This window comes from Camelus ferus, chromosome 2 (assembly GCF_009834535.1).
Source record: "Camelus ferus isolate YT-003-E chromosome 2, BCGSAC_Cfer_1.0, whole genome shotgun sequence".
In the NCBI taxonomy this organism is placed as follows: Eukaryota; Metazoa; Chordata; class Mammalia; order Artiodactyla; family Camelidae; genus Camelus; species Camelus ferus.
In genome coordinates this window covers 27,327,198-27,352,148 of record NC_045697.1, presented here as the reverse complement: position 1 = coordinate 27,352,148, position 24,951 = coordinate 27,327,198, and the positions used below count along the sequence as shown (strand labels likewise).

General features: G+C 43.8%; 1 protein-coding gene across 11 annotated transcripts in view; it reads right to left on the bottom strand.

Annotated features, from left to right (window-relative positions):
• TBC1D1 (TBC1 domain family member 1) overlaps window positions 1-24,951 on the bottom strand; it is a 194,034-nt gene that overhangs the window by 106,607 nt on the left and 62,476 nt on the right. Inside the window, exons 1-2 of one of the 11 annotated variants that reach the window (XM_032495757.1) lie at window positions 23,001-23,433; window positions 22,650-22,775 (exon numbers count right to left, since the gene is read on the bottom strand). The exons of 6 other annotated variants lie outside the window; for them this stretch is intronic. In XM_032495757.1, coding sequence (XP_032351648.1) covers window positions 22,650-22,775; window positions 23,001-23,030 — 156 coding nt within the window. In that variant the 5' untranslated portion in view covers window positions 23,031-23,433. Of the gene's footprint in view, window positions 1-12,354; window positions 12,788-22,523; window positions 22,541-22,649; window positions 22,776-23,000; window positions 23,434-24,951 lie in introns of those variants that run through there. 4 more of the 11 variants (XM_032495750.1, XM_032495786.1, XM_032495744.1 and 1 more) reach the window with 4 other exon arrangements.

Genomic DNA, 24,951 nt, shown 5'->3' with positions numbered 1-24,951 from the left:
GTGGCCAGAGGGAGGTTCAGTCAGAATCCTTTACAGTCACCAAGATGGGGTCTGCTGGGAACAAGCACTAAAGATGGAGAGAGAGGCTGCGGGAAAGATTCTGGAAGACAGACCCACAAGACTTGGCGACTACCTGGATGGGGGCGCTGAGGGCATGAAGACTGCACGGAATTCCCTAGGCTCTGGCTTTGGCTTTGTTAGTAGAGAACACAGAGGCAGTGGGTTTGGGGAGACATCCCAATGAGCTCCGCTCCTGTCCATGTTGAGGACAGCCAGGAGGATGTGTAAGTAACGGCATCTGGTAGACAGATGGACCAGCAGGCCTGGAGGTCAAGCCAGGAGATCTAGACTGGACACTAGCGGCCCAGATACACACATACACAGACAGGAGGTGGCTGATGCCTTGGGAACAGAAACAGGAAAGTAAGTGAGGGGCAAAGGTGTGACACTGATACACCAGCATTTCAGGTATCATGAAACTGAGCAATCCAGGCCAAGAAGGAGGAGGCAGCAGGTGAGGATAACGTCAGAGATGCCAAGGGGAGCAAGCACTCTCTCTTCAAGAAAGGAAGAGGTGGCCTCTGAGAATAACATGGGCTGAGATGTGTCTGCTGGAGCCGCAGCTCACAGCCAGATGTAAACACCAACGGGGTGCCAACACTGACCCTCCAAAGTCAGCAAACAACTGAAAGATGTCTCAAGGTGAAACTTCAGTCTATCAGAACATATACTTCAAGTTACAACGTTTACTGCAAATACAGACCCTTTTAGGGCAAACACACTGAGTCAGTGGAGTTTTATTCCCACTGATACGATCAGGGAACTTTCAACAAAATCTTTTTTTAGTTTAGTCACAGGAATAATATCCACGTCATTTAAGATTGCAGATAAGCAGATCAAGTAAATCAAAACTACAGCAAAAACAAGAATCTGAAAAGCACTTTGCTGGGGTAAATTCAATAGGGGTTTGAGATTTGGTTTTATTTCCTTTTACAATGGGAATCACACCAAAAATGTTAAGTAAAATGAATCACCAATAATGAAGAAATAGGCCCCGTTTAGACATATCGGAAGTTTACTAAACTGCTCTTCTGTTGACCTATTTGAGTTTATGCTAAAGTTCAATTTTAAACTCAATCTGCACTTATTTCACAACCAAAATGAGTTTCTCTTGCATTCACACACTAACAAATGTACAGTGTAGTATGAACTTACTATAGCAGGCTTGAGTGAATATCGTTTTATAAGTAGCCAGAAAATGATACTCTAAGAGAATTAGAAATACTCATTTCTGTAAATAAAGTCCTTACTTAACATTTGGGTCAAGTTTCTTTTTAAGGATTCGGGGATTTTAAAGGATTATAAACACACTGCAAGTATAATTTTTTTCACAAGGACTTGGGAAAGAGCTCCTGAAACAGCCTTTTGAATGGAAAGTCATTTTACTACGTTTACACTTTTGTTTTGCTGCCAACTAGTAACAAATAAATACTAAATCAATCTAGAGCAGCCCATACTTGTATTTAAAACTCTAGCACTTCTCCTTGTTATTTAAAATTAAAACATTCCAAAACTGCGAAAATACGGCAAGCCACGCTGTGCTTTGTCTGATGGATGAAATGTTCTGTCACTGTCAGGAGTTAAAAACAAGCACTTCAAACAGAAAATAATCATTCAACATAATTACTTTCCAGAAGGAACAGACTTGTGTTTTGTTTTTGTTGGTAATGAGTGGTTATTTCTATTTGTTGGTCATAAACAAGGTAAATAGGGGAAGAAAACAAAATTAAACCAAGTGTCTCCTTACTTTATCTTACATGCCTTGAATTTCATACAAAACACCTAAATATCTTTTGACTAGTGCTCGACACTTAAATTATTTAATGAGAATAAAACAGCTGTCTGACACTATCTAGGTAAGACACATGAGCATTCAGGTTACCCTGGAAGGTTCAGCCTGCTGAGACTGGATTCAACAGGAAGAAACGAACATGCCTCATACCATGAGTGAGCCGCCTGACCCATTAGAGGGTCACAGTGTAGGAAGTAAGAGACACACCTAAAAATGTGGTTTCCAACATAATGGGGCAGACGCTAGACCACACGCAGGAGCCCAGCGACAACGTGTGCTAGAGAAGGCTGGTCCTGAGCAGAGGTCTGTTTTATCCTGTTGGGCGCTTACAATCAGCTAAAAGTTCAGCCTGACATGTTACACCTTCCCACAAGAGTGATCAGATGTGCTGTAGTTGGCTAGGGATGTGCCTGGCACAGAAGAAGTGCCAGCGACTGTGGGCGCCTGGCACAGGCCACATGCCCCCCTTCCTGACTGCCTCATCTTCTACCCCCGGGTCTTGATCTTTCATCACACGTAGAACAGAAGTAGTAGTATTCAGCCCCCCAGTTCGGAACCGGCAAACTGGATAAATTCTTAGTAGCTTTTAACCCCATGGAAAGATGCGCTGCAAACTCAAAACCCAGCATCATGCTCTAAAACAATCTGTTGAAAGGTTCACTAAACCTCTGGCCAAACCAACACTCTTCTACAAAATGAGACTAAAAGCCAACATAAGATGTGATTTAACAGCTGCAGGAGCTAACAAAAGGTGGGAGAAGAAAGAGTGGGAGGAAATACCGCAGGTAAGAGTATGAAATTATTTTGTCAATTTTCTAAAGCCATTTCTAAAAGCCAAAATATTCTGAATGGCCAGCATAAATATTGACAGAAATCACTGGATGGTCAACCTGGGAACATAAGTCCTTAAAGTCCAACCCTCTTCATTTAATGCACTGATTCGCAACTCAAATGTGGCTGCACATTAGAATTGCCAGTAGTTCTAAAACCGAGTGACCTGCCCGCCTCAGTCTGGTTGGAGGTGGGGCCAGGCATCTGCCGTTTTCAGAAGTGCCCGGCGGCTCTAAAGGGCAGAATCCCGGATTTATCACCTGTCCTTCGTTGCGCCCCAAGGTAAGGAATGCACTCCTCACCCTGCCCACCACACCATTACACCCAAAACCTCCGCGATTATGAAGGCCCCAGGCAAGCTGTGAACAGCAGCAAGGCAGCCCCACGGCACAGGTGCAGACCCTGCTCACAGCAGAGATGAACAAACTGGTGAAGACAAAAACACAGACAAGCCACACTGATACTTGATAAGCTATTTATATCACTTAAGGGAGAATTTGATTTGTCAATAAATTTGCTGCATTTCAAAGGTCTTATATATTAAACATGTAATAGCAAATGCCTTATAAGAAATGCTACTCTATAATTTTGATCAAAGTTTACTTCAAAATAATCTCTCCAGTATTAAGAAACACAAATATAATGTACCAGTTATGCTACATAATCTCTACAAAGGGACACTGGGGTCCCTCTTCTACAAGGCAGAGAACTAAAAACATGTGAATGTGCCATTAAACAAAGCACTGGTTCCTTCTCCAGGACACATGCCAGTTTTTATAAATGATGTCCTTATGAAATGTTGTCACTGAGGGAGAGATCTTCAATATAGGAATAATTTGATCACATGGTGTGCATTTACAAATAAAACAGTGAAAAACCAGCTAGGTGTTACCTAAAATCATCCAGGACCAAACACATCAAAACTTGTTAAAATTGATTTCCAAGCTCACAAGTGCTCATATTCAAATCAATAATTTCAGAAGAAACACTTAAAGGAGAACATGGACCTTCCATCAGGTGGCAGACACACGAGTCCTTTTCACCTGTTCTCATCTATGCGTCAAAACGAAAGTCCTGGAGACTCCCTGAGCAGCTACTACCCCAGTGCCTGAGGAATGAGAATGAACAAGCTATCCCACACGCAACAACATGGGTAAATACAAGCACAGTGAGTGAAAGCAACACATGTAAAAGAATCACGTGGTATGATTCCATTTTATCAAACTTCAAAAACAGGAGAAACTAAATTATAACAATAGGAGTCAGAATAGGGATTATCTCTGGAGGAGGGGGACTTGGAGGGGGCCCGTGGGGGCTCTGGACTACTGTTTATTGGCCTGTGTGCTGGCTGTACAAGATTATTCAAACTGTGAAGTCACTGGGTACATGATTTATGCAGAGTGGGAAGTAACGACATATAACACGAAAGGACTAAGAGGGCCCCATAACATGGGTAATCTGCAAAGCATCTGCACAACGCCGCACGCGTAGGTCTAAGTGTGCCTCTCAGAGATGACTTTGCTTCTCTTGGAAGGTCATTTTCTACCCCTGCACCGGGCCCCACGTCTGCAGTGGGACTGCTGCCAGTCCTCTGTGACAGGGGCTGCTGGCATATCACGTGGCCTTGCCCTCCCTCTGGGATTCACGGCCCTCCTTCGCTTACCTGTAAGCAGAACCCACCTCATTGGAAAACCCAGCAAAGGAATTTTTTGGGTTTCAACAAAATGGTCAAGGGCAGGACTTATTTCTTCAGCAAAAGAGTAAGGCTTTCCTCCCCCAGAGGAACTGAAAGGGCAAAGGAGAACACCCTGTGCCCAATGCTGGGCCCTCAGCCACGGCCACAAGAAACCATCGTCCCCACGGAGGCTGCACTCGTATCTCACAACCCAGGCCACTCTGCACGAGGCCACCAAGAGCCCCACACATGCCCCGCAAACTCCAGGGAGGCTACTGCTCACACTGCTGGAGCACACGGTCCAGTCCTGTTAAGCAAATCTGAACCTTACTTCTGTACAATGGGTGAGATCCCCGGCCCAAGGACAACCAGCCCCAGGCAGTATCTCACTGTCTCACTCTGTGGACTCAGAACATACTGAATGGAATCAGTTTATCAGAATCAAGGCAGCCACTGGAGAATGCAGGCTTTGCTCCCGTATTCTTCCCCACTCCCACCCCCACCCCCTCTCCCGCCTTGTTCTAAGGGGAAGATAAAGCATGTGTTTCTCCCTCTGGGATCCTCCCTCGCATATACACCCCACCCCACCCCACCCCACCCCGTCCCTGGGGCCTCCGTTCCCAGCCAACATCAGCCAAGGTGCCTCTAGGCCAACTGGGCTGCCACCTCTAGGCTGGACAGAAAGGTCATTTTATGAGGAAGATGTCGCAGGCAGGCTGCTCCTGGGCAGAGGGGATAGAAAAGAGGAACACCTTGCCCCCACCCCTGACTCCTTCTGGGGCCAAGGTCAGGCCCCCCTCCTGGGCCCCAGCAAGGAGCACGCCGCCTGCCTGCAACGAACGTCTCACCTTGGTGCGAAAGGCCAACATGAAGAACCAAGGAGCAACAAGTACTAACAGTCCTGCCACTTTTCAATAATCCCACTTCCTTCTTAAAAGCAGCAGAATGTATTCTTTACTATCTTTTATTTCCAATACTAAGTCTAACACACATCCATGTAAAATAAAAACACAGAAACATATAAAGTTAAACTTCCCATAATCCCATGCCCAGAAATATCACAGCTAAGAATTTTGTTTTTCTTACCTGTGGTTCTAGATGGTAGTTTCCTTTACTAAGAAAAACAAACTAACTTTTATCCTCATGGGCATATTGTAAACCTATCACAGAACCATCTCATTCCTTCCCAATAACCACAGCATCCATTCCATTCACTGCAAACACTGTATACAACGGAAATACAAAAAAAACAAAGTTTTTATTTAACCTATTCAGAATCCAGTTCCAGTTAGTCTCATGCTAGCAGCCATGAACTCTACTCAATCAAAAGCCATTCTGGCAAACGTGTTATGAGCATCCCAAACTTTGCAACTCTGCCTAGACCCCTGGCTGTGTTTAGAGTGTGGAAGGCGTTTGTGTGCAGATCCGGGAGAGGAGGTGAGTAGGAAATGAGAGTGAACCCAGGACTGCTTACTAGACCAGAGAGAAACATTCTTCATCCGAAGGGAGAGGGGGCATCTGGGAACAGAAACAGAATTACCTTTAAAAAGACAGAGATACTCTTGATGTGGGCACAACCATTAGGAAAACTGCTGCCCCAGCTGAATCCATGAACCTACGACACTGACAGCTGGGATGGGGACTTCTGTCACGACTGCCAGACTAAGTTCCTAACTCGGCCGCTTCGTTTGCATGTCTGAGCAAGACACCCAGCTCCTTAGAACCTCAGCACTCTTCTTCCATCAAAATGGGGTATTACTGGCTACCTTGTAGGTTGTTTTGAGGATTAAATTAAACAATGAATGTGAAAGTTGTTAGTACAGAGCCTAGCCATAAATGTTGTGATCTTCACATTTGCAGAGTAAGAAAAGGTCCACTCTATTAAAGACAGCACCTAAAGGCAACAAGCTTACTGTTACTCCAACTGCCTTTCAGTACAGAACTGGTAATACATGACGAAAATTTACTCCATATCAGCCAGCCACAGATAATGCCAACCACATTTTTTAAAATGTGACTGAATTTCCAAATACCCTGTGGGCCACAGAACCCTCCCCCACCTCAACCCCACCCCAACTTCCCAGCAACCTCGAATACAGAAGAGTAGGAGAGCTCCAATTCAGATGGAGCTGGGGAAAGAGAACATGCCCTTATCCTTCCACCTGCCAGGCCTGAGGTGTCACAAGGCCCACAGAACAGAGTGAAAACCATTACCTTACAAAACTACATGGGTCTCCCTGGGTAGTAAACAGTTTCTAAGGCACATTCAGGACAGCCTACAAATTCAGAGCATAAGACACCTAACTGCTCAAACGTCAGCTCTAAGAGAGCAGAAGCGTTGTCTATTTGGTTCAATGACGTAGCCCGGAGTGCCTAGGACAGTGCCTGGCATACGCAAGTATTGAACAAATGTGCTCAATGTGTGAATGATTACACCTGAAAATGAAAATTTAGTGATTTCAAGGTTTTTCAGTGATAAGAAATATCTCAAGTAGACCTTGGAAGAGAAACCATGATAAATCTGTAAATTCTCTTAACACAATGCCAGCCCGTAGTATGCATGCAACAGATATTTGCAGAAGGAACAAATGTTTTAAAAATAGCAAACCAGAAACACTGAGACTAAATCCTTTCGGATTATAAGATTTTTCTAGACAGCTGAAGGCTGTCCCTTTAGGCGCCTATGCTATTTTTAACCATTTCTGGATGGGAATCACTTAGCGTATTTTTTCAAAGGCTACAGGGAATGTAGTTTAACTTTCTTTTTATGGCGAGCATACCTTACAATGATCACAAGAGCTACGGAGGCTGTGGCCGCTGTGGGCAAGGCTGCATGGGATTAGAAGGCATCTTACACTCGAGATGTATCTCAGCTTTCAGTTACACGCCCCAGGTTCCTACCAGCGCTCCCAGCAAACGTGGTTGGCGTGCTCTCTCAAATGCCCCCAGGATCCAAAGCAGAGGTTCCTAAACTTTTTGCGCCACGGACCCCCTCTGACAGATCCCTATGGTCTCTTCTCAGAATAAGATTTTTAAATGCCATAAAACAGAACACAAGGCAATCCAAGAGAATTATACCAAAAGGGAATTATCCAAACAATTATGATATAGCATTATGTGCTTAGTACCATGTTCAACAAGGTCTAGTGGCAAATCATATAACTATCATAATTCAAAGTAATGATGTGCATATACAGTATTTTTGAGAAATGTGTAATAACTATAATGCAATGTGAAAATAACTGATTTTACTGTCATAGGAGCTGCTAATGCTACTAGGTTAGATGACTACATTCATAATTGAAGGAGGTGTCAAGTTGCAGTTAAAAGGTTAGTAAAAATAAAGGTGTAATTTTTTTCCCAAGTTCATGGACCCCATCCCTGACCCCTTACTTCCATCCTCAGACCCCAGGTTAAGGATCCTTGGACTCAAGTCGGTGGGGAGGGGGTGGAACCAGCTACAACTAACTGAAAGATCAGACCACCACTACCGAATGTCGTCTCTCTTGGGACCATGGTGTGTACATACTGCATATATTAATAATAAAGCAAAGCCATCCCACCATTCCAATGCAAATATAAATCCAACTGAAAACAGGAAAGCTGCCCCAAAGAAGCTGTAGCCATCAAAGTCTACGTAGAGAAACTACAATGTCACCATGCAGTCAGTAAGGGAAGCAAAATTAAGTGAGTAAAACTCAAGTGTCCATTAGTTAGAGTTATGGAATTAATCTCTACATAATGTCAATTCTTCATCAATATAAAAACATTACAGTGGGGAGGGTTAGCTCAAGTGATAGAGTACATGCTTAGAATGCATGAGGTCCTGGGTTCAATCCCCAGTACCTCCTCTAAAATTAAATTAAACCTAATTACCTCTCCCACCCCCACCAAAATAAAATACTACTAATAATTAAATGATAAAAACATTACAACTCTTTTCAAGTAGTTACAAATACTCGATTTAAGTCTGATGTGACTTATTGCTGGGCTAGTCCTAGATAATGACAATTTAGTCTAATATACAAATAGATGGAAAATTATTTTCAACTATCAACTTATCTTACCACTGCCAATGGAAGATCAGAAAAATATGACAAAATAAATACCTTTGAATCTTCATTTCAATTATGAATGTAGTCATCATAATATCATGTCTCAGGCACTCACGCCCCACTCACTTCCAATAGATTAAAAAAATATATATGTATGTTTGAAGAGCTCTTATTTCAACTACTTATTTTCAGCAAAAGAGATGCAATTTTAACCAGTGCTTATCACTAAAAAAGGTCTGGAAGGACTAACTGTGGTGTCTCTGGATAGCAGAAACACGGTGGTTTGTTATTTTTACACATCAATGTTATTTTTCTATACTTACATACATTGCTTTTGCAATCTTTAAAAACAAGATTAACTTTTAAAAGAATATAGTTTTCTTAAACTTTAAGAAATTTTAGAAGTTACTGTCTACTGTTATTAGGTAAAGCCTTCTGGGGCAAAATTATGTGGAGGGGAAAAAAAATCTTCATTTAAAATGTATGATAAATTATTTTCCATGTAGAAGTGAAATGGCATACATTTCTCAGTACCCCTAAATGCTTCTCTACCTAACATACAATAGCCTTTAAGTCATGGAACACAATCTAAAAAATAAACTTCAATATTCATAGAAACTAAAAACTTTAGATGACAGTCTAAAAGCAGTATTCAAGAGAATGCCCTTTCATATGCATGATTCCTTAAGATAAAAATTTCTAGCTTAAATAAAAATTGTGATAGTAAGAACTAGCCTATTTTCTGAAGCTGACAGTTCGAACGAATTTAGACACACCATTAGCCTTCTCAATCAGATAAATACTCTTGCTACTTCCTAGGAATTGCAGTAAAATCAATCTAAAAACTATTACATTTGTGGACACAGTATGGAATCACCTTGACAATATCAATATTAATTTTTTTAAACACAAAATAATTTATAGCATAGGGCTACTTTTCGCATATATGATGCCTTTGTTCAAATTATTGAAGGCCAAAGCCCTGTCCTTCCCCACCTCATAGACAAAAACTTACAGTGGCGATTATAAATCAATAAAAAATGTTAACAAAAAAAAAAAACTTACAGTGGCAGACATTGGTAAGCCAGATGTGGGCCGCATCTCAGCCCCTACTTGCTCTGTTGGCTGGATGCCTTTGTGCAGTGTGCAACCTGCACAACATACCTAGCAGCCCAGTTACAGCCCTGTCACCAGCATCTGTGAGATCTATGGTGGTTTCCAGGAACATGCTAGAAATTTAAACTTACTAATGCATGAGTGCTAGACTCAACTGCCAGAAGGGGTTCTGGTATGTCTTCATAAATATCAATTATTTACAGTTTTAAATACTCCACCACCCTAGCTTTTATAGCATTAACTGCATCCTTGAATAAAACCTATCACACATGTTCGAGAATCCGAAACTTCATTCAGATGAGTGGTACAGGTCTTCTCTCTCATATCATTTCAGTCCTCTTCTTGAAATAAACTATGCTCACCAAGCAGCCATCCCTTTTCTTTAACTGTGACCAACAGGCACATCAGAACTTTGGCCAGTAAAGGATATTAGTTACAGTCAGCCTATTTTCCACCCAACACATTTCATGCTTTAGCTATACCAAGTGTAACAAGAACAATACTACTTGCTGGTCCTTGACTCTATCAGAAGTTATAATAAATGTTAGATAACTTTAATAAATGTTTATGAAACTCAGACTGTATCCTAGCACAGAACACCTCAAAAGTAGAATTAAGTGGCAAATAGTTTATTCCTGCTTTTAGATGAAGGAAATCAAAGAAAATACACAAGATAAAAATGAAACAGTATAAAGCTGCACATAGAAAGAAGTTGTCCAAATGTCAGCTCATATCCAGTGCCCAGCCCTCGGCTAACATTTCTCCTCCTTCCTGACCTGCCCACACTCTTAGTGTGTGAGAAAGAAAACCTGATCATGTCCAAATGCCAGCCCATCCCTCTGCTGCCAGCTTCCCCATGACCGTGTACATGCCACGTGTCACACTGAAGGGAGTAACTGCAATACTCAGATTACTTCCAGTTCCAAAATTGTACTGTGCTATACAAATAAACTGGCTAATAGAATGAAAATACAAAAAAGAAGACAAAAAAAATTCCAGTATCAGGAACACTGTGATATATATATATAAATATACATAAAGTATTGTATGGAAGCTTAAAAACAAACAAAACCCTCAGCTGGGTAGGTACCCATAGGGTTGACTCAGCTTGCCAAAAGTTCATGTGAAAAAGATTTAAGGATTTTAATTGACTATAAGCCCAGGATAAGCCAACAGAATGGCCTGGATACCAAAAGAATGAAAAAGGCATGGAGAGCCTATGGCAGTAGGAAAAATGTCATCCTTAACGTTAAAGGGGTCACGGCCTTGCTGTCCTTCCAGCTCATCAGGCCACACAAGTTTCATTCTCAGTACTAGGCGACTTTAAAAAAAGACGCAATAAGAGTTGAAAGGTAACTGCCAAGTCCGTGAATGGAGAGTGGGGGCCAGAGCTGTGGGCTTGAGCTCAGCAGGAAAGACAGGAAATATGTCACTGTCTTTGCAGATCTGTCCCAGGGCCTGAGTGCTCTCTCAAATGGGAAGGAAGGAAGGTGAGACACAAGTGAGTGTCTGCATTCTGCCTAGAGCACAGCCTCTCAGTTCGAGATGTGTAGACCGGCATGGACTCATGGGGACACCGAGCCTCCCTGGAGCAGGAGCAAGTCCACGCAGCTCAGACTGCCCAGTCCCCAGGTCTCCCCTTAAAGACAGGCACAGAGATACGCCTCCCACAAGGGCCCCCAGACCGGCAGCTCCACCAGGCAGGAGTCCTACAGCGTGGCTCCTCCTTCCCCCACTCCCACCCTCCAGGCTCCTCAACTGACCTCATCCTCACTAGACCAGATATTTTACAATCAGGAACATTCCTAGAGAACCAACACTGAAACCAAGGCTGACGAGATAAAGGCTGGCCAGGAGCTGCTGCTGGGAACAAGAGTTCAAGGCTGGGGCTGAGGGAAGGGCTGGTGTGTGCCCAGGGGGTTCAGAGACTCCCTGACACTCAACCCGATCTACCCTCCACTGATTCTAAAACCACGGAACAAGCATTCCACCTCCCAAATGGGAACTGTACTCCCTGAGTCCGAAAGACATTTTCAAAAGTGGGACTTCATCTTGGTTTACAAAGATAAGAGGGGGAAAAAAAGAAATAAAGATAAGCCCTAAGGGGAGGAAAGGGGTAAGGTAATCCTGTTAATGTAATTCCCTCCTTTACACCGTTTTAGGAAAACACTTCTATTTCACAGACATCTCTCACCAGGGATCTCATCCACTCCCCCAAGGCAAACAAAGATAATTCAATGTACATCTTAGCCCTGAATTCTTTCCTAAAAATTAAAAAATATATATTTCCTTAAAAAAAAAAAAAATAAAACATAACTCAGATTCTAATCACCTCTTAAGAGTGACCCAGACTTTGGGCACCTTGACTTTAAAACATCCAAAACAAGCCCTAACACAGGGCTCTCTCAGTTGTTCCCTGAATGCCTTCCAGGTCACTAGTCTGAAGACCTGGGAAGTGGCTTCTACTCTTCTCTTCCCCAATTTTCGATAAGCTGTCAGGGTATATAGTCTCTCACCAGGAGCCGAGCACCCCAAGCACTAGTCTGAGCCTGAACTTAAGTGAGACCACAGCAAGATCCCCAGACCCCATCCCACCCACCCTGACCCTGCCCCTGGCTTCTCCCAGTATATATACCCACCCACCCCACTCTACACGGGTGGCCTCATCTCCCAGGAGCACAGCTGGGATGGCGTCAGCCTACCACTCATAAACTTTCTAGGGCTCCTCTCCAACCTCTACCAAAACACCACCTGCCCAGCCTGACCCACAGAGCCCGCCATGCTGGGGCGCCAATCACCTCTTCCCTGTGAATTCCCCAATTCACCAGCTTTGGCGGGAGGGAGGGCACTCAGCTCCACTCAGGTACACCCTGGGCTTCCGCTCAGCCGGACGTCCACCTCCGAGCCTCTGCTCCCGCTGCCGCTTCCATTTGCTCACCCTCTGGATGGGGCTCTCGAACCACCCATTTCTATTTATTTCATCAAGAAACAAAGCCTCAGGGGGCTGGAACGACAGGCATCCGGTCACAGGCCAGGCTGGACAGAACCCGACCTCCCCCTTCAGGGCTCTTTTTCTAGACCACGCCAGGTCCTCTTGATTTGCTTTTAATAGGGATGAAATACAGACTTCGGCTTGAAATTTCCTTATCAGACTAAAACCTCTAAGCCCACCAAAAAAAAAAAGGCACCAGTGCCCACATTTCCAGTGACTTGGGGGATTTCTCAGACTGACAGCCTCACCGGGTTTGCACTTCCCAGTTTAACTGGGAATATGATGTGGATTTGAAAGGTTCTGGCACCCAGCCTGGAGTCTGCCCGTAAGGGCTTGAGAGCAGAGTCACTCCTGCCCGCACACAGAGGAGCCAGCTGGATCCACTGCCTGTTTATTCAATCAGGATTAAAGAAAAAAAAAAAATGTTAGATATACAGAGCCCTAAAACCCGCAGAGAAAGGTGCCCCAGGACACCAGAGGCTTTTCATAACACCTACATCCAAACATATCGCTGGCTCCCAAATGCAAAACAATGTTTTTGAGAAGGACAACATTTAAGGTAACAGTGTACAGCCGGTTCTGACTATCCCTGCTAACTGAAGTCAACGGTGAGACTGTCGAGTGGGAAGGCTGCTCAGAGGCTGAAGGCTCCCCGGCCCACCTGTCTGTGGAACTTCTGCGCAGGCGCCACTGCACACGCCCACCGTCCCCTCCGACAGGGCAGGGATTAAGTCCTACTCATCCTGGCATCTGTGCCCCAAGGGTCTGGCACAGAGAAGATCCATGGTCAGTGTGTCCTGATCGACACTAACCTTGAAGGAGAAGCTGGCTTTCTTGTTCCAGAATGTCTGGAAATACCACAGGATTCCCCAAGCAGGGTGGTAACTGCAAAGTAATTAATACAGAGCTATGCTCTGGTGGTGGAGCACACTGAGCTCTTCCCCTGGGGGTAAAAATCCGGGGATGACAACTGCAACTAGTTTAAACACCACAGAATTGATAAACTCAAACCTTGATGTGATGTTCTTTCAGCTACGTTAAAATTGGGTGGTACTACCTTGAATGAAACTCCAGTGTACTCTAAATTCCCATGTGTCACCTTCAAACACTTTCAAATGTGGGAAGAGAATCCCTTCCATTCACCTAGAAACTGAGCAATATGGCTATTTTTGAAACGCTAAGAGGGTTCTGACCATAGCAAAAGCATTAGCAATATTTCATGCTCACTATACAATTAATTTAGTAATAATCCACACACAAGGGGCCACAAACTCATTATTCATAAGGTTTTTGATTTGTGTTTCTGAAGTCAAATTTTACAATTAAAGTTCTAATATTTTAAATCTGGAAACTTACATATGTAAGAAAAAAAAAAAGAAAACCTGACACAAAAGAGACTATCACAATAGGCATGTATAAATGTCCCTAAGCAAATACTGTCCCAAAGAGCTTACAATTTTTTTTCACCTAATGACTGATTTCCTTTGGGTCCACCCTGTCAAAAGAACTTCCGCAAAATACCATTTGGCTGATTCCCGGCCTTCGGCGGGCCTACAGTTATGAACACTGCTAAACAAATAAACGTCCTTCCTATTTTTAAAGTTTTCTAAAATTGGAGAATCTCCATCTTTGGTTGGCACACTATTTCCTGGACTTTAACAGTCCTGGCAGTGAAGAAATTCTTCACAGTATTTTGAGAAATGAAAGGACTTCAGAAACGGTTGAGCAGCTGCTCCCTATCTCTACTTTAGGGAAAGGGAAACCAAGGCAGAGCTGTAACCCTGAGCAAGGTCATACAGGAGGCTGGGGGCAGGGGCCCGTGTAATTCTAACTCATTTTCCCCTTATCGCATCTAAATGACTTGTGGCCTGACGAAAGCATTTTACTCTTGTTCTGTACTGCTGAACCAGAGCTTATGTTTAATTCATGTAGAATATGATAAAACAACAAAAAAAAAACTAAACATCATGGTGAGAGCTGGGTGATGCAACGAGCTCTGGATTAAGAGCCAGGACACCTTGCTTTAATCTTAGCTGTGACTTTGGGGAAACCTCTTCACCTGGAGGACCCAATGTTTTCATCTTTCAAAAGAGGGGACAGAACTAATAAGCAACTGTGAAGGTCACCTCCACCCCTAACTGCAGTGAAGGTGAGGGTGATGGCTCACTCTTACTAAGTGCTCAGTCTGAGACAGGCACTCTTCTAAGTGCATTACGTGGATAAATCCTCAACAGCCTGGAAGACGGCTCTTATGCTCATTTTGATGAACACGTTCATGCTTAGAGAGAAGCAATGTGTCCAAGGTCACAACTCCACTGGGAACAGATGGAGAGGGGATCTGTCCCAGGCTGGTGGCTCCAGGGACTCTCTCTTCCTTATCAGAGGTGAACAACCTAAGAAGACCGCCCTGACTTGCAGCAACAGATGTTCCAAACTGACAGCAAGCATCATGATCAATCAGCACAATGTCCTCATTTTTCAGATCAAAGATCCAGGCCCAGGGAAGTTTAACTTGAAGTGTAAGTCAAGAAACTTAAGGGAAATACAAGGCTACATTCACCCCATTGTGCAGACACTCATCCTGAAGAGTGCTCAACAGTTTACTTCACTTAACTCATCTCATGTGACACCCAAACAGGACTACCTGGTGGACAGCAGTGATCACCATTCCCAGTGCACCTAACCAAGGCTAAACCAGCCAACACAGGGCAAACCTGGGCCTCCAACCCACGCCTTTGCCCTCCTGTCTGGTGTCCTGTCACAGGCTGTAGCAGATGACCACTACGGCAGGACTCTCTGGAGTGGATTCTTGAAATAAAGAGCACTTTCTCAGGAAGCTGAAGAACTACAAACATGGTTCCTTGGTGCTTTGAAAAGAATATCAGTTAATAAGTGATAACTCTCTACAGCTCAAAAGGCAACAAGAAAAGTGAAAACTCAGGCTTACGGTCACCTCAAAATTGACCTCTTTCAGTCTATCATTTAACTGTCCTGACCTGCTCCAATCTTGACCCATCTTCTTTCAATCTTCCTGAAGGTGTGATTTTCCTCTTAGTTCCTGTTTTCTTCTCTCCTTAACCAAGAACATGATGAAATTCAGGCATTCAAAAAATGCCAGCTCCCTTTCTTGAGTAGCTTCAGTCTTACACACCTATTTTTGAAAGCCACTAAATGTTTTATATTTTACACATCTCACCAATAGGAGGGGGAAAATGCTCAGCTTTTCAGCAGGAAAGGATAATTTTCTAAGTTCTGACCAGGCTTGTTTCATACCCTGAACATACTGTAATCCCTTTATTACAGAAATAACTTAAGTACAACACATAAAAGGTGAATTTAGAACCAGGCAATTCGAGCTTTAATGTTAACAGCAGTGACAAGCTGCCTAACTTCTTCTAAACTTCAGTTTCTTCATACGCCTTTCCCGAAAAGGGGGAGGAAGGGCTAACACCACTACTTCCGGGATTATCTGGAAGCTGACTGCTCCCGACACAATGGCTGGCACATATTAACTGCTCAAGTATCTAATCACCTCTTCCTTTCTGTAGCTGCGTTAACACTAATGTAATTTTCCCTCCTGTCCAATCCTCTTTGTAAGTGACATTTCTCTGAGCAAACTCACTCTCCCTCGTGGGAGAAGAGCTGCACCACACTCACCTGCACCTGCCTCGTCTCCCACGGGACGCCCTCCTGGGAACGGGAGCCCAGCACTGGGAGCGACGCCACCACACTGGACTTTGGCAACTTCCAATCGTCAAACCCTCAGGCCCTGGTTTCCTCCTGCACACACTCCACACAACTGGCCTGGCCTCCCAGGCTCCTAAGCGTTTATGACAACGACACCCTTCCCAGGTCAAGGGATTTCCACCCACCCCAACAGCCAACTCACTTCATGCTTCTTTTCTGTGCCCATTTCCTTGTAGGCACCTTTACTCTGAAATGCACATGCCTACACTCAGATGGCTAAATATTCTGAAGAACAATATATTGATAGATATGCATGCTTTTAGATTTAGTAAAATAATTCAGAGGGAAAGCACAAACAAATCAGCAGGGCAACATTATAAAGGTGTGCAAAACCCAGAGGTCTGGGACATTGGGTTTAAGATCTGCCACAACTAGCTACATGATATTTTTCAAATTAAGTCACCCATTGCCCTGGGACTCAGTATCCCCAGGCAGAAAAGAGAAAGTGGAATTACATTCTGGTTACACCAGAATGACCACCACGCTGGCCACAATTACTGACAGGTGTGCCCACGCCCTCGGGTGTGCCGGGGTAAGAGTTGTTCTTGATTCTGAACCTCCCTATATCTGGGGAATTTACTCAATGTGATGAGCCTTTCCCAAGGTTAAAGATCGCTGGTCTCAAAAACAAGGCCCACAGAGTTAGAAAGCAACACAGTAATTCTGAAACACGGTAGAAAACTACCAAGAGTATTTCCTAACTATTCTGTCTCATAATCCATCACATCGATGACCTACAACTCACCTTTCTTTAAAGATTTAGTGAGCTCAGATCTCCTCTCCTCTAAGTCTCCCCATCTCTTTAGCTGAGTGACCCCTGTGCATACATCTGTATTATCACACTAAATAAATTATCTTTACAGGGTCCCTCTCCCTGTTGAATCACAAGTTGCTCAAAGGCTCAGCCCGTGTCCTACTCCTCTCTGGATCCACAGCACCTACCACCACACATGTGCAAAGACCACAGACCAACTGCAAACTCAACCTTGTTTTAAATAGTTGACATTTGCAGATGGTCTTCATAATTTTTTACACAAATTTTAACATTATTCAATTTTAAAATAGGACCTATAAACAAGAGATAAATACAGAATACCTTATTAATTTTATAGATGAGAAAAGTTCAGCAAAGTTAACTTAGCCCAGCTCAGCCAAAGTGAGTGAACAAGACTTGTGAGTCTAATCCCACTATAACACACAACAGATACAAAAATAATCTGCAGAAGTACCAAAGTGCACAAAAACTGAGGAAGTTCTTTTTCATTATGTCTTTCTTATAAATCTAACAAAATAGTGTAGACTGCTGGTTCATCTTTCTTCCATTAGCAAATTCAGAGGTAACAGAAATAATGGAAAAATGAAAGATACTTAACACTAGATTCACTTTTATAAATGTTCCTGAATACCAATGTATATTATGAAATAAAATTCAAAAAACTAATTTATTATTTCTATTCCTTAAAAAGGATCAAAAGAAAGGGACAGCTTCACATAATGTATCATTAGGGAAATGTAAATTAAAGCAACGAGATACCATGAAGTACCTATTCGAACGGGCACAATCCGGAACACTGACAAGACTAAATGCCGACAAGGATGCGTAGTAGCAGGAACTCGCTCATTCATTGCTGGTGGGAATGCAAAATGGTATGGCCACTTTGAAAAACAGTTTGGCAGCTGCTTACAAAACTCAACATCTTCTTACCACAAGCTCTCCAGTCATTCTTCTTGATGTTCACCCAAAGGAGTTGAAAACGTTCTGTCCATACAAAGACCTGTACAAAGATGTTTACAGCAGCTTTATTCATAACTGCCAAAACCTGGAAGCAACTGAGATGTCCTTCTGTAGATGAGTGGATAAGCTCTGGTACATCCAGACAGTGTAATATTATTCAGTGCTAAAAAGAAATGAGTGCTCAAGCCATGAAAAGACACTGGAGAAACTTACATGTTTACTAAGTGAAAGAAGCCAATCTGAAAAGTATGTATACTTTAAGGTTCCAACTAGATGACAGAGGATGTTTGGGGCAGTGAAGCTACTCAGTGAGATATTACAGATACATGCCCTTATGCATTTGTCCAAACACATAGGATGTACAATACCAAGAATGAACCACAGTGTTAACTATGGACTTCGGGTGATAATGATGTATCAATGCATAGTCATCAATTATGACAAATGTACCACACTGGTTGGGGATACTGATAATAGTGGAGGCCGTGCACGTGTGGGAACTGAGATTAGATGGAAAACTTCTATACCTTCTGCTCAATTTTGCCATGAACCTAAAATTGCTCAAAAAATAAAGATCAGATTAGGGAATCTGTCTAGGGGAACAAACTATAATTCAGTTTTTTCTCATGATGAGATCTGCTCCAGGATCAGTGTTCTGTTGTGGATTAGGTGAGGCTTCTATCCCTGCTTTTCTCCCTTCTCTCTTAGTAAAACCGACGTGTGCCCAAGTTATTGTCACTCTAAGTAACTCGAGAGCCCAAAGCCCAGAGAGGCTGCTGCCACTGCCAGACAAAAACGCCCCATGAAAAGTGCTGCTGAAATCCTGGTGGAAGCTACACCAACTTAGCAGAGGCAGCAAATTTTTCAAATTCAAGGAGTGGTTTCATTATGGCAAGTTCTTCCCTCTTTATTAAACTCAAACATTCACTAATTAAAGGTAATAAAAGTCTACAGACCAAAAAAAAAAAGTTAATATATATTTTTAAATATTCCATCACATTAACCAGGGTCACAACTTCAGTGACAAACCAACATCAGACTGACTTTAAGCAAGACAGCAGGGGAACTGCCACCTACATACCAGCTATGGTCAGACTCACACCTCACAGCAAGGCTGCTGTGCACCAGTGAACAGGAGAGAAAGTCCAAGTGGTCAGAGGCACCCAAGGTGGGCTGGTCCAGTCTGCAGGAAGCCGCAAAGCTAAGCAAATAAGCCCAACGCCAGGACACAACTGTGCCTGAAAGCTGCGGTTAGAAGCAGCTGAGCACAGGACAAACCGTGCTTGTATTCAACACAGAAGGAGCGATTCGGCATCCAGTCATTTGCACCAATCTCAGACACTGGGTCACAACCATTTCAAAAGATAAAAAACAATTATATATCCAAGGTATCACTATCACCTCCTGCCTGAACCACACCAGCCTTCTAAATGGTCCCCTCTGCTTCCACGCAAAGTAGACATCACTCCTCTCTCTCAGGCCCACTGCACTTAAAAGCAAGTCCTGCACAGCCTGGCCCAGGTTACCCTCCCGACTCAGCCCATCTCTCCTCAGCAGCCTCCTTTCTGCTGCTCTGCCAGGCCCACGGCCTCATTCCCTGCTGTTCCCTCTTCCTGCAACATGTCTAAGGCCCCTTACCAGTCAGATGAAATGCCACCTCCTCGCCACCCCAGCCCCCAGTCACTCTCTACCAAACCACCTTGTTAACTTTCCTAACACTCACCCCCCACACCTGCAATTACTTTGTTCATCTGTTTGCTTCCTTCTTTGCTGTCTCTTCTGCCTGGAATTTGAGCTCCATGAAAACAGGGACCTGGTCCTGCCTGTTTACTGCTCCATCTCGAGCTCCTCAAACAGTACCTGGCACACAGTAGGTGCTCAATAACTATATCTGTGTTGAACACATTTATTAAATGACGTGTTGAATGAATAATGACTATAAACCCATGTTTTAAGCAAGGCCAAAATAAGAAAAACCTAGCTTTACATAAGGTATTAACTAGTGACTGAGTAGAGTTTACAAAAGGATTCCTTCCCTAATGCATTTTTAAATATTTGACTTACAAAGCTTCAGTGCACACACTTTTTAGAAGATAAACCTTTTGTGCAAAATGAACTAACTCCTTCAGGGCATGGACAGTGCCTGGTACACAGAAGGCACCCACTAAACATCTGCTGAATACATACACAAGCACTGGAAAATAACCTCATACAAAACTGCACCTGGATTTGAGAACACGGCAAATTTAGGTATATTTAGGTCCCATTTTCCATTCCATCTGATAAACTGACATATATATTTAAAATAGGCTAGTTTGAGATACTAGCAATACTCTCAGCCATTATCTTCACAGGCAGGTGCAGATCCAAGGAAATTCAGAAAGTTACCTGGCAGTTTTGTTGCCATTAGTCTTACCAACAAGCACATGGATGCACAGAAACAACAGAAATACTCAAAGCTGCCAGGTTGTTGGCGGTATCTGTGGACTTAGTACAAAAATCACAAAGATTGAGAAATTTGTTTTTATTTATACACTGTAATTTATGTAAAAACTCAAGTGTCCCCAGTGAAAGAGTAATCAAGCAACCACACCTCTATAAAACCGGGCCCCATTTTTGACAGAAGGTATATACCTGCCTTAAAGTTCCAGGACATGTCTAATTTTAAAAAGCATATCTTAATTTTTCTTTTAACAGATAATTTCTTTGAAATAAACTTCTTCCCTGTTTTGGCTTTATTCTTACACCATGAAATTACTTAACTCGACATGTTCAATATTCACACACTATTAACGCATCACCCAAGAAAAACAAAGTCATGTCCACCTGCATCAAATGAGACCCACTCCCCCTCCCCTTCTTCTTCCTGACCAGGTGTTGAGCTGCAGTTTACACAAGTCAAAACAGAAATTAGATGTGCAAGTGTTTGTGCAAGAGGTGTGTGCTCATGCGTATTTGTGTGTTCCTGAAGGACCACTCTAAGGTCTAATATAAATGCACTTTGAGAATATGCACATTGTGTGTATAATCTGTGCCTCTTGCTTCTACTTTTTAAAAATTTCCTAGTCTATAATGCAAAGTGTGTTAATGACTTGTCTCTTAACCGAACACCACAGAAAGCCACTCTTACAATCTGTAACCCCAAGAAATGAATTTTCAAAGAGTAACTTCATATTCTAAAAGTTCTCACATAATAACACATTGTCTACAAAAATCAATTACAGGATGCAATTTACAATAGCACCACACCTAGAAGAAATTAAATATAAATGAACTACACTCTTAAAAATTATGCTGACAGCTGATAGATAACTTTGCTCCAAAAACATTTCATAGTTTTTTTGTTGTTGTTGTTCTGTAGTTTAAACAATTTTGGAATAGAATGATTCGCAACTCAGATCAAGTTAGCAACATGCTGTTCATTTACATGAACTTTTCAAAAGTACTGCCAGTTGGAGAAAGCTGACAACCCTTGTAAAAGTCCTTTTTTTTTTTTTAAATAAAGATTTGGTCTGTTTTCACTGTCACCTCCGTAGGCCAGTGTAAACAAAAGTCCATCTCATTCCTATAGTGAAAAGCATCTTATTAAATGTTTTAGGAAAGTAAATAAAACTACAAAACAGTACTAGAAGTTTTTTTTAATTTACTTCTTGATTTTGGAATAAAACAACATAATGAATCTTTTTTCCCCTCCCTTTGGCCTTACAGTATAGAATTATAATATAAACGTAGATTCAAGTCCTCCACCTAGAATGAGTCAGTAAAATGTATTCAGGCAACATACCCTGCATTACATTTTAAACTATGTACCATTTTAAAATTGTAGCATTATTTATAAAAGCCAACTAGTATCACTTCAAGCCACAAAATCTGGACATTATTAATTTTTCTTCAGTACAAAACTACCTGATAACAACTCAAAACTTGTTTGAAAGTCATTCCACTTTACTACTACTGATGTTTCAGGAAATGAAGATTCTGGTGAGGATGGGAAGATAGTACCTGTCTAGCAACTACTGTTATCTGGTTTCTGTGTCTCCATTTTGTTATCACTTAAATGATAGGCAAAGCCTTATCTGTAACATAAAAAGGTATTTGTAAAAATGTACTTTAAAACTCTAAAAAGCACAGCCTCATAACTAGAGACACCACCACCTAATTATGACTTGTAAAGGGTCACAGACGGGCTAACGGATTCTCTCCATACGAGTTTATTGCTCAACCAACCGGCCATATAACCAAGCTCTGCTAGGGGCCAGCAAAGTCAGGAGTCCGTGGGCGCGAGAAAGGGGCCCTGTTAACCCGCCGCCCTTAGAGGCTTCGAGAGCTGTATCATTCTAAACACACAAACACCTGGTACTCCGGGAGGAAACTAGTCTATAACTGCCTTCCCAAACTGGTGGGAACTCTAGAAATCCACTCCAACAGCGGAATTAGCCCGGACTTGTAACACTTAGATATTCTGAGGCGCCAATGTTCTGAAAAGAAAACTTTAAGGAAATACAAGGTAAAGAACTTACATTTAAAATTCAGATGCCAAAACTTGCCCTTGGAAACCGAGGAATTAAAAACAAGACAGACACCCTCTAAGCGAGTTCAGCCTTTTGGCAACCTCGGTGTCCTATTCCAGACAACCAAGCACAAACCTGTATCCAGGAGGCGGACACGCAAGGTCCCGCCGCCGGGAAACATCCAGTGGTGAATCCACGGCGCGAGGGAGTCTGCCGGGGCCGAGCCTCACTCTCCGGATCTGTGAAATGGGCGTGACGCCACTGGCCCGTTCGCCCCAGGGGGAAGAAAGGCTAATGAATGAAAACCACGGTGAACAACCCGGGCCGCGCGGGCCGCTTCCCCCGCGGTCAGATCCCCCACCGCACCCGCAAGCCGCAGGCGCTCCCCGCGCTCCGGGCCCCCCACTGCCCGACCGTTACCACTGTTCGCCCAGCCGTCCGCTACGGTAGCGGGCGCCGGCCCGACGCGGCCCCGACGCCGCCTACCTTGGCCACCCAGCTGAACAATGGTGACATCGCGGGCCGGGCGGCGGCTCGTCGCCCGCCGCTCCCGCTCACTCGCGCCGCCGGCCCGTGGGGCGGCGGGCAGCCGGGGGCGGGCTCGGGGCGCGGCGGGGCCCGGGCATGGCTCCCCCCGCTGCGGCGGCGGCGGCGGCGGCGGCGGCGGCGGCGGGCTCCTCCCCACTCGTCACTGCCCGGAGAGGTCGCGCCCGCGGGGCTGCCCGGCTGAGAAAGGGAAGTGGGTGGGGAGAGCCGGGGGGAGGGGAGGGGAGGGAGCGCGGCCGACCCCGCCCCCACCCCGCCCACCCCCCACGCTCGGCTCGCGGCGGGAAGTTGGGACCCGCGGGGTTTGCCCTCCTCCGGGATGCCCCGGGGCGCGGGGCTACCGGGGGAGGAGTCGTGAACCCAGAGGGCCGGGGACGCGGCTTTCTAGGCCTCTGGGGTCCCTTTCGCCCAACTTTCAGAAAACTAGGAATTCCTCTGTCTGAGGCTTGATAAAAGCCCCAGAATTGGAGCGAACACAAAGCCCGCCCAATTTTCCAGGGGTTACCTCCCCCACAACCCCGAGTGTTTCTTAAACGCTCGAGATTGCTGGTAACAAAAGAGCTAGTGTTTCCCTGGCTCCTAATACCTTTATGTAATCAAAGGTGGTTTTCTTGGAGTCAGAAAACTCAACTGTTGAGACTAGAAAAGGGGCGGTGGAAAAATAACCTTCAGTTCCTGCCAGGGAGGTTTTAGCAATGTGAGAAATGTTGGTTTCAACAGGTTTTGTTTTCCCCCTCCTAAGGCAAGATGATAAGCAGTGTAGTCCGTTTATAGCTGCAAAGGTTAAGCTGAGTTTCAAATTCAGATACCCAAAAGTTGCACATTGAAGAAAAAAAAAAAAGGCCAAAGGTCGCATTAATAGCCAATGTGTAACATATGTGTCATGTTAAGCCACTCACTGCGTTCCTCAGGCCAAACCGCCGCCCTAGCCCCAGGATCTGATGCTTTCCTTTTGTCATATTAATTGTGTCTTTTCTTCATGAGGGGCCGTAGGACATTTTAATGATGTTCCCCGAATGCCTGGCATCTCAGTTAGATGGGTATATTCATTATCTATTGCTGCATAACAAATTACCTCAAAACTAAGAATCTGAAAGCAGTTTCTGTGGGTCAAAAATCCAGGAGCATCTTAGCTGGTGTCTCTGGCTGAAGGTCTGTTAGCTGGGCTCCCGTTGTTTCAAGACGGGGCTGGCACTGAAGGATCCACTTTAAAGTTCACAAACACAGTTGTTCCCAGAATTCAGTTCCTTGCAGGCTGCTAGACTCATAGCCTCAGTTTCGTGCTGCAACATGTAGTTCTCCCCATAGGGCTGCTCACAAAAGGGGAGCTTGCATCCCCCAGCACAAGTGACCCATCAAAGAACACGTGTCCAAGGAGGTCAGTTGTTTTATAAACTAATCTCAGAAGGGACATCCCAAGACTTCTGCTGTTTTTTATTCGTTAAAATCAAGGAAATAAATCTAGTCTACCTATAAGGCAAGGGGATTACACAAGGCATTAATACCAAGAGAGGACCATGGAGGAGGGAGGGGTGTCTTTTTTTCTCTTCCCACATAGGTTGCATGGGAATAGGATAAAAAGGGGGGGTAATAGCTCAAGTGGTGGAGTGCGTGCTTATCATGCACTAGGTCCTGGGTTCAATCCCTGGTACCTCCACTAAAAATAAATAATAAAATAAATTACCTCTCCCCCAACCCCCACCAAAAAGAAAAAAAAAGATAAAGGCATGGTCAAAGTCAAGAGTGATATCATTCTAATGGAACCTACCTGGGTAATTGAAAAGGGCCTTCCGAACATCCTAGGGAAGTGCTATTCTTTGATTCTTTTAAGCAGTGATGTTCTCTAAAGAAATTAAGAGATGGAAAGGGGGAGTGCATTTGCATCCATTTA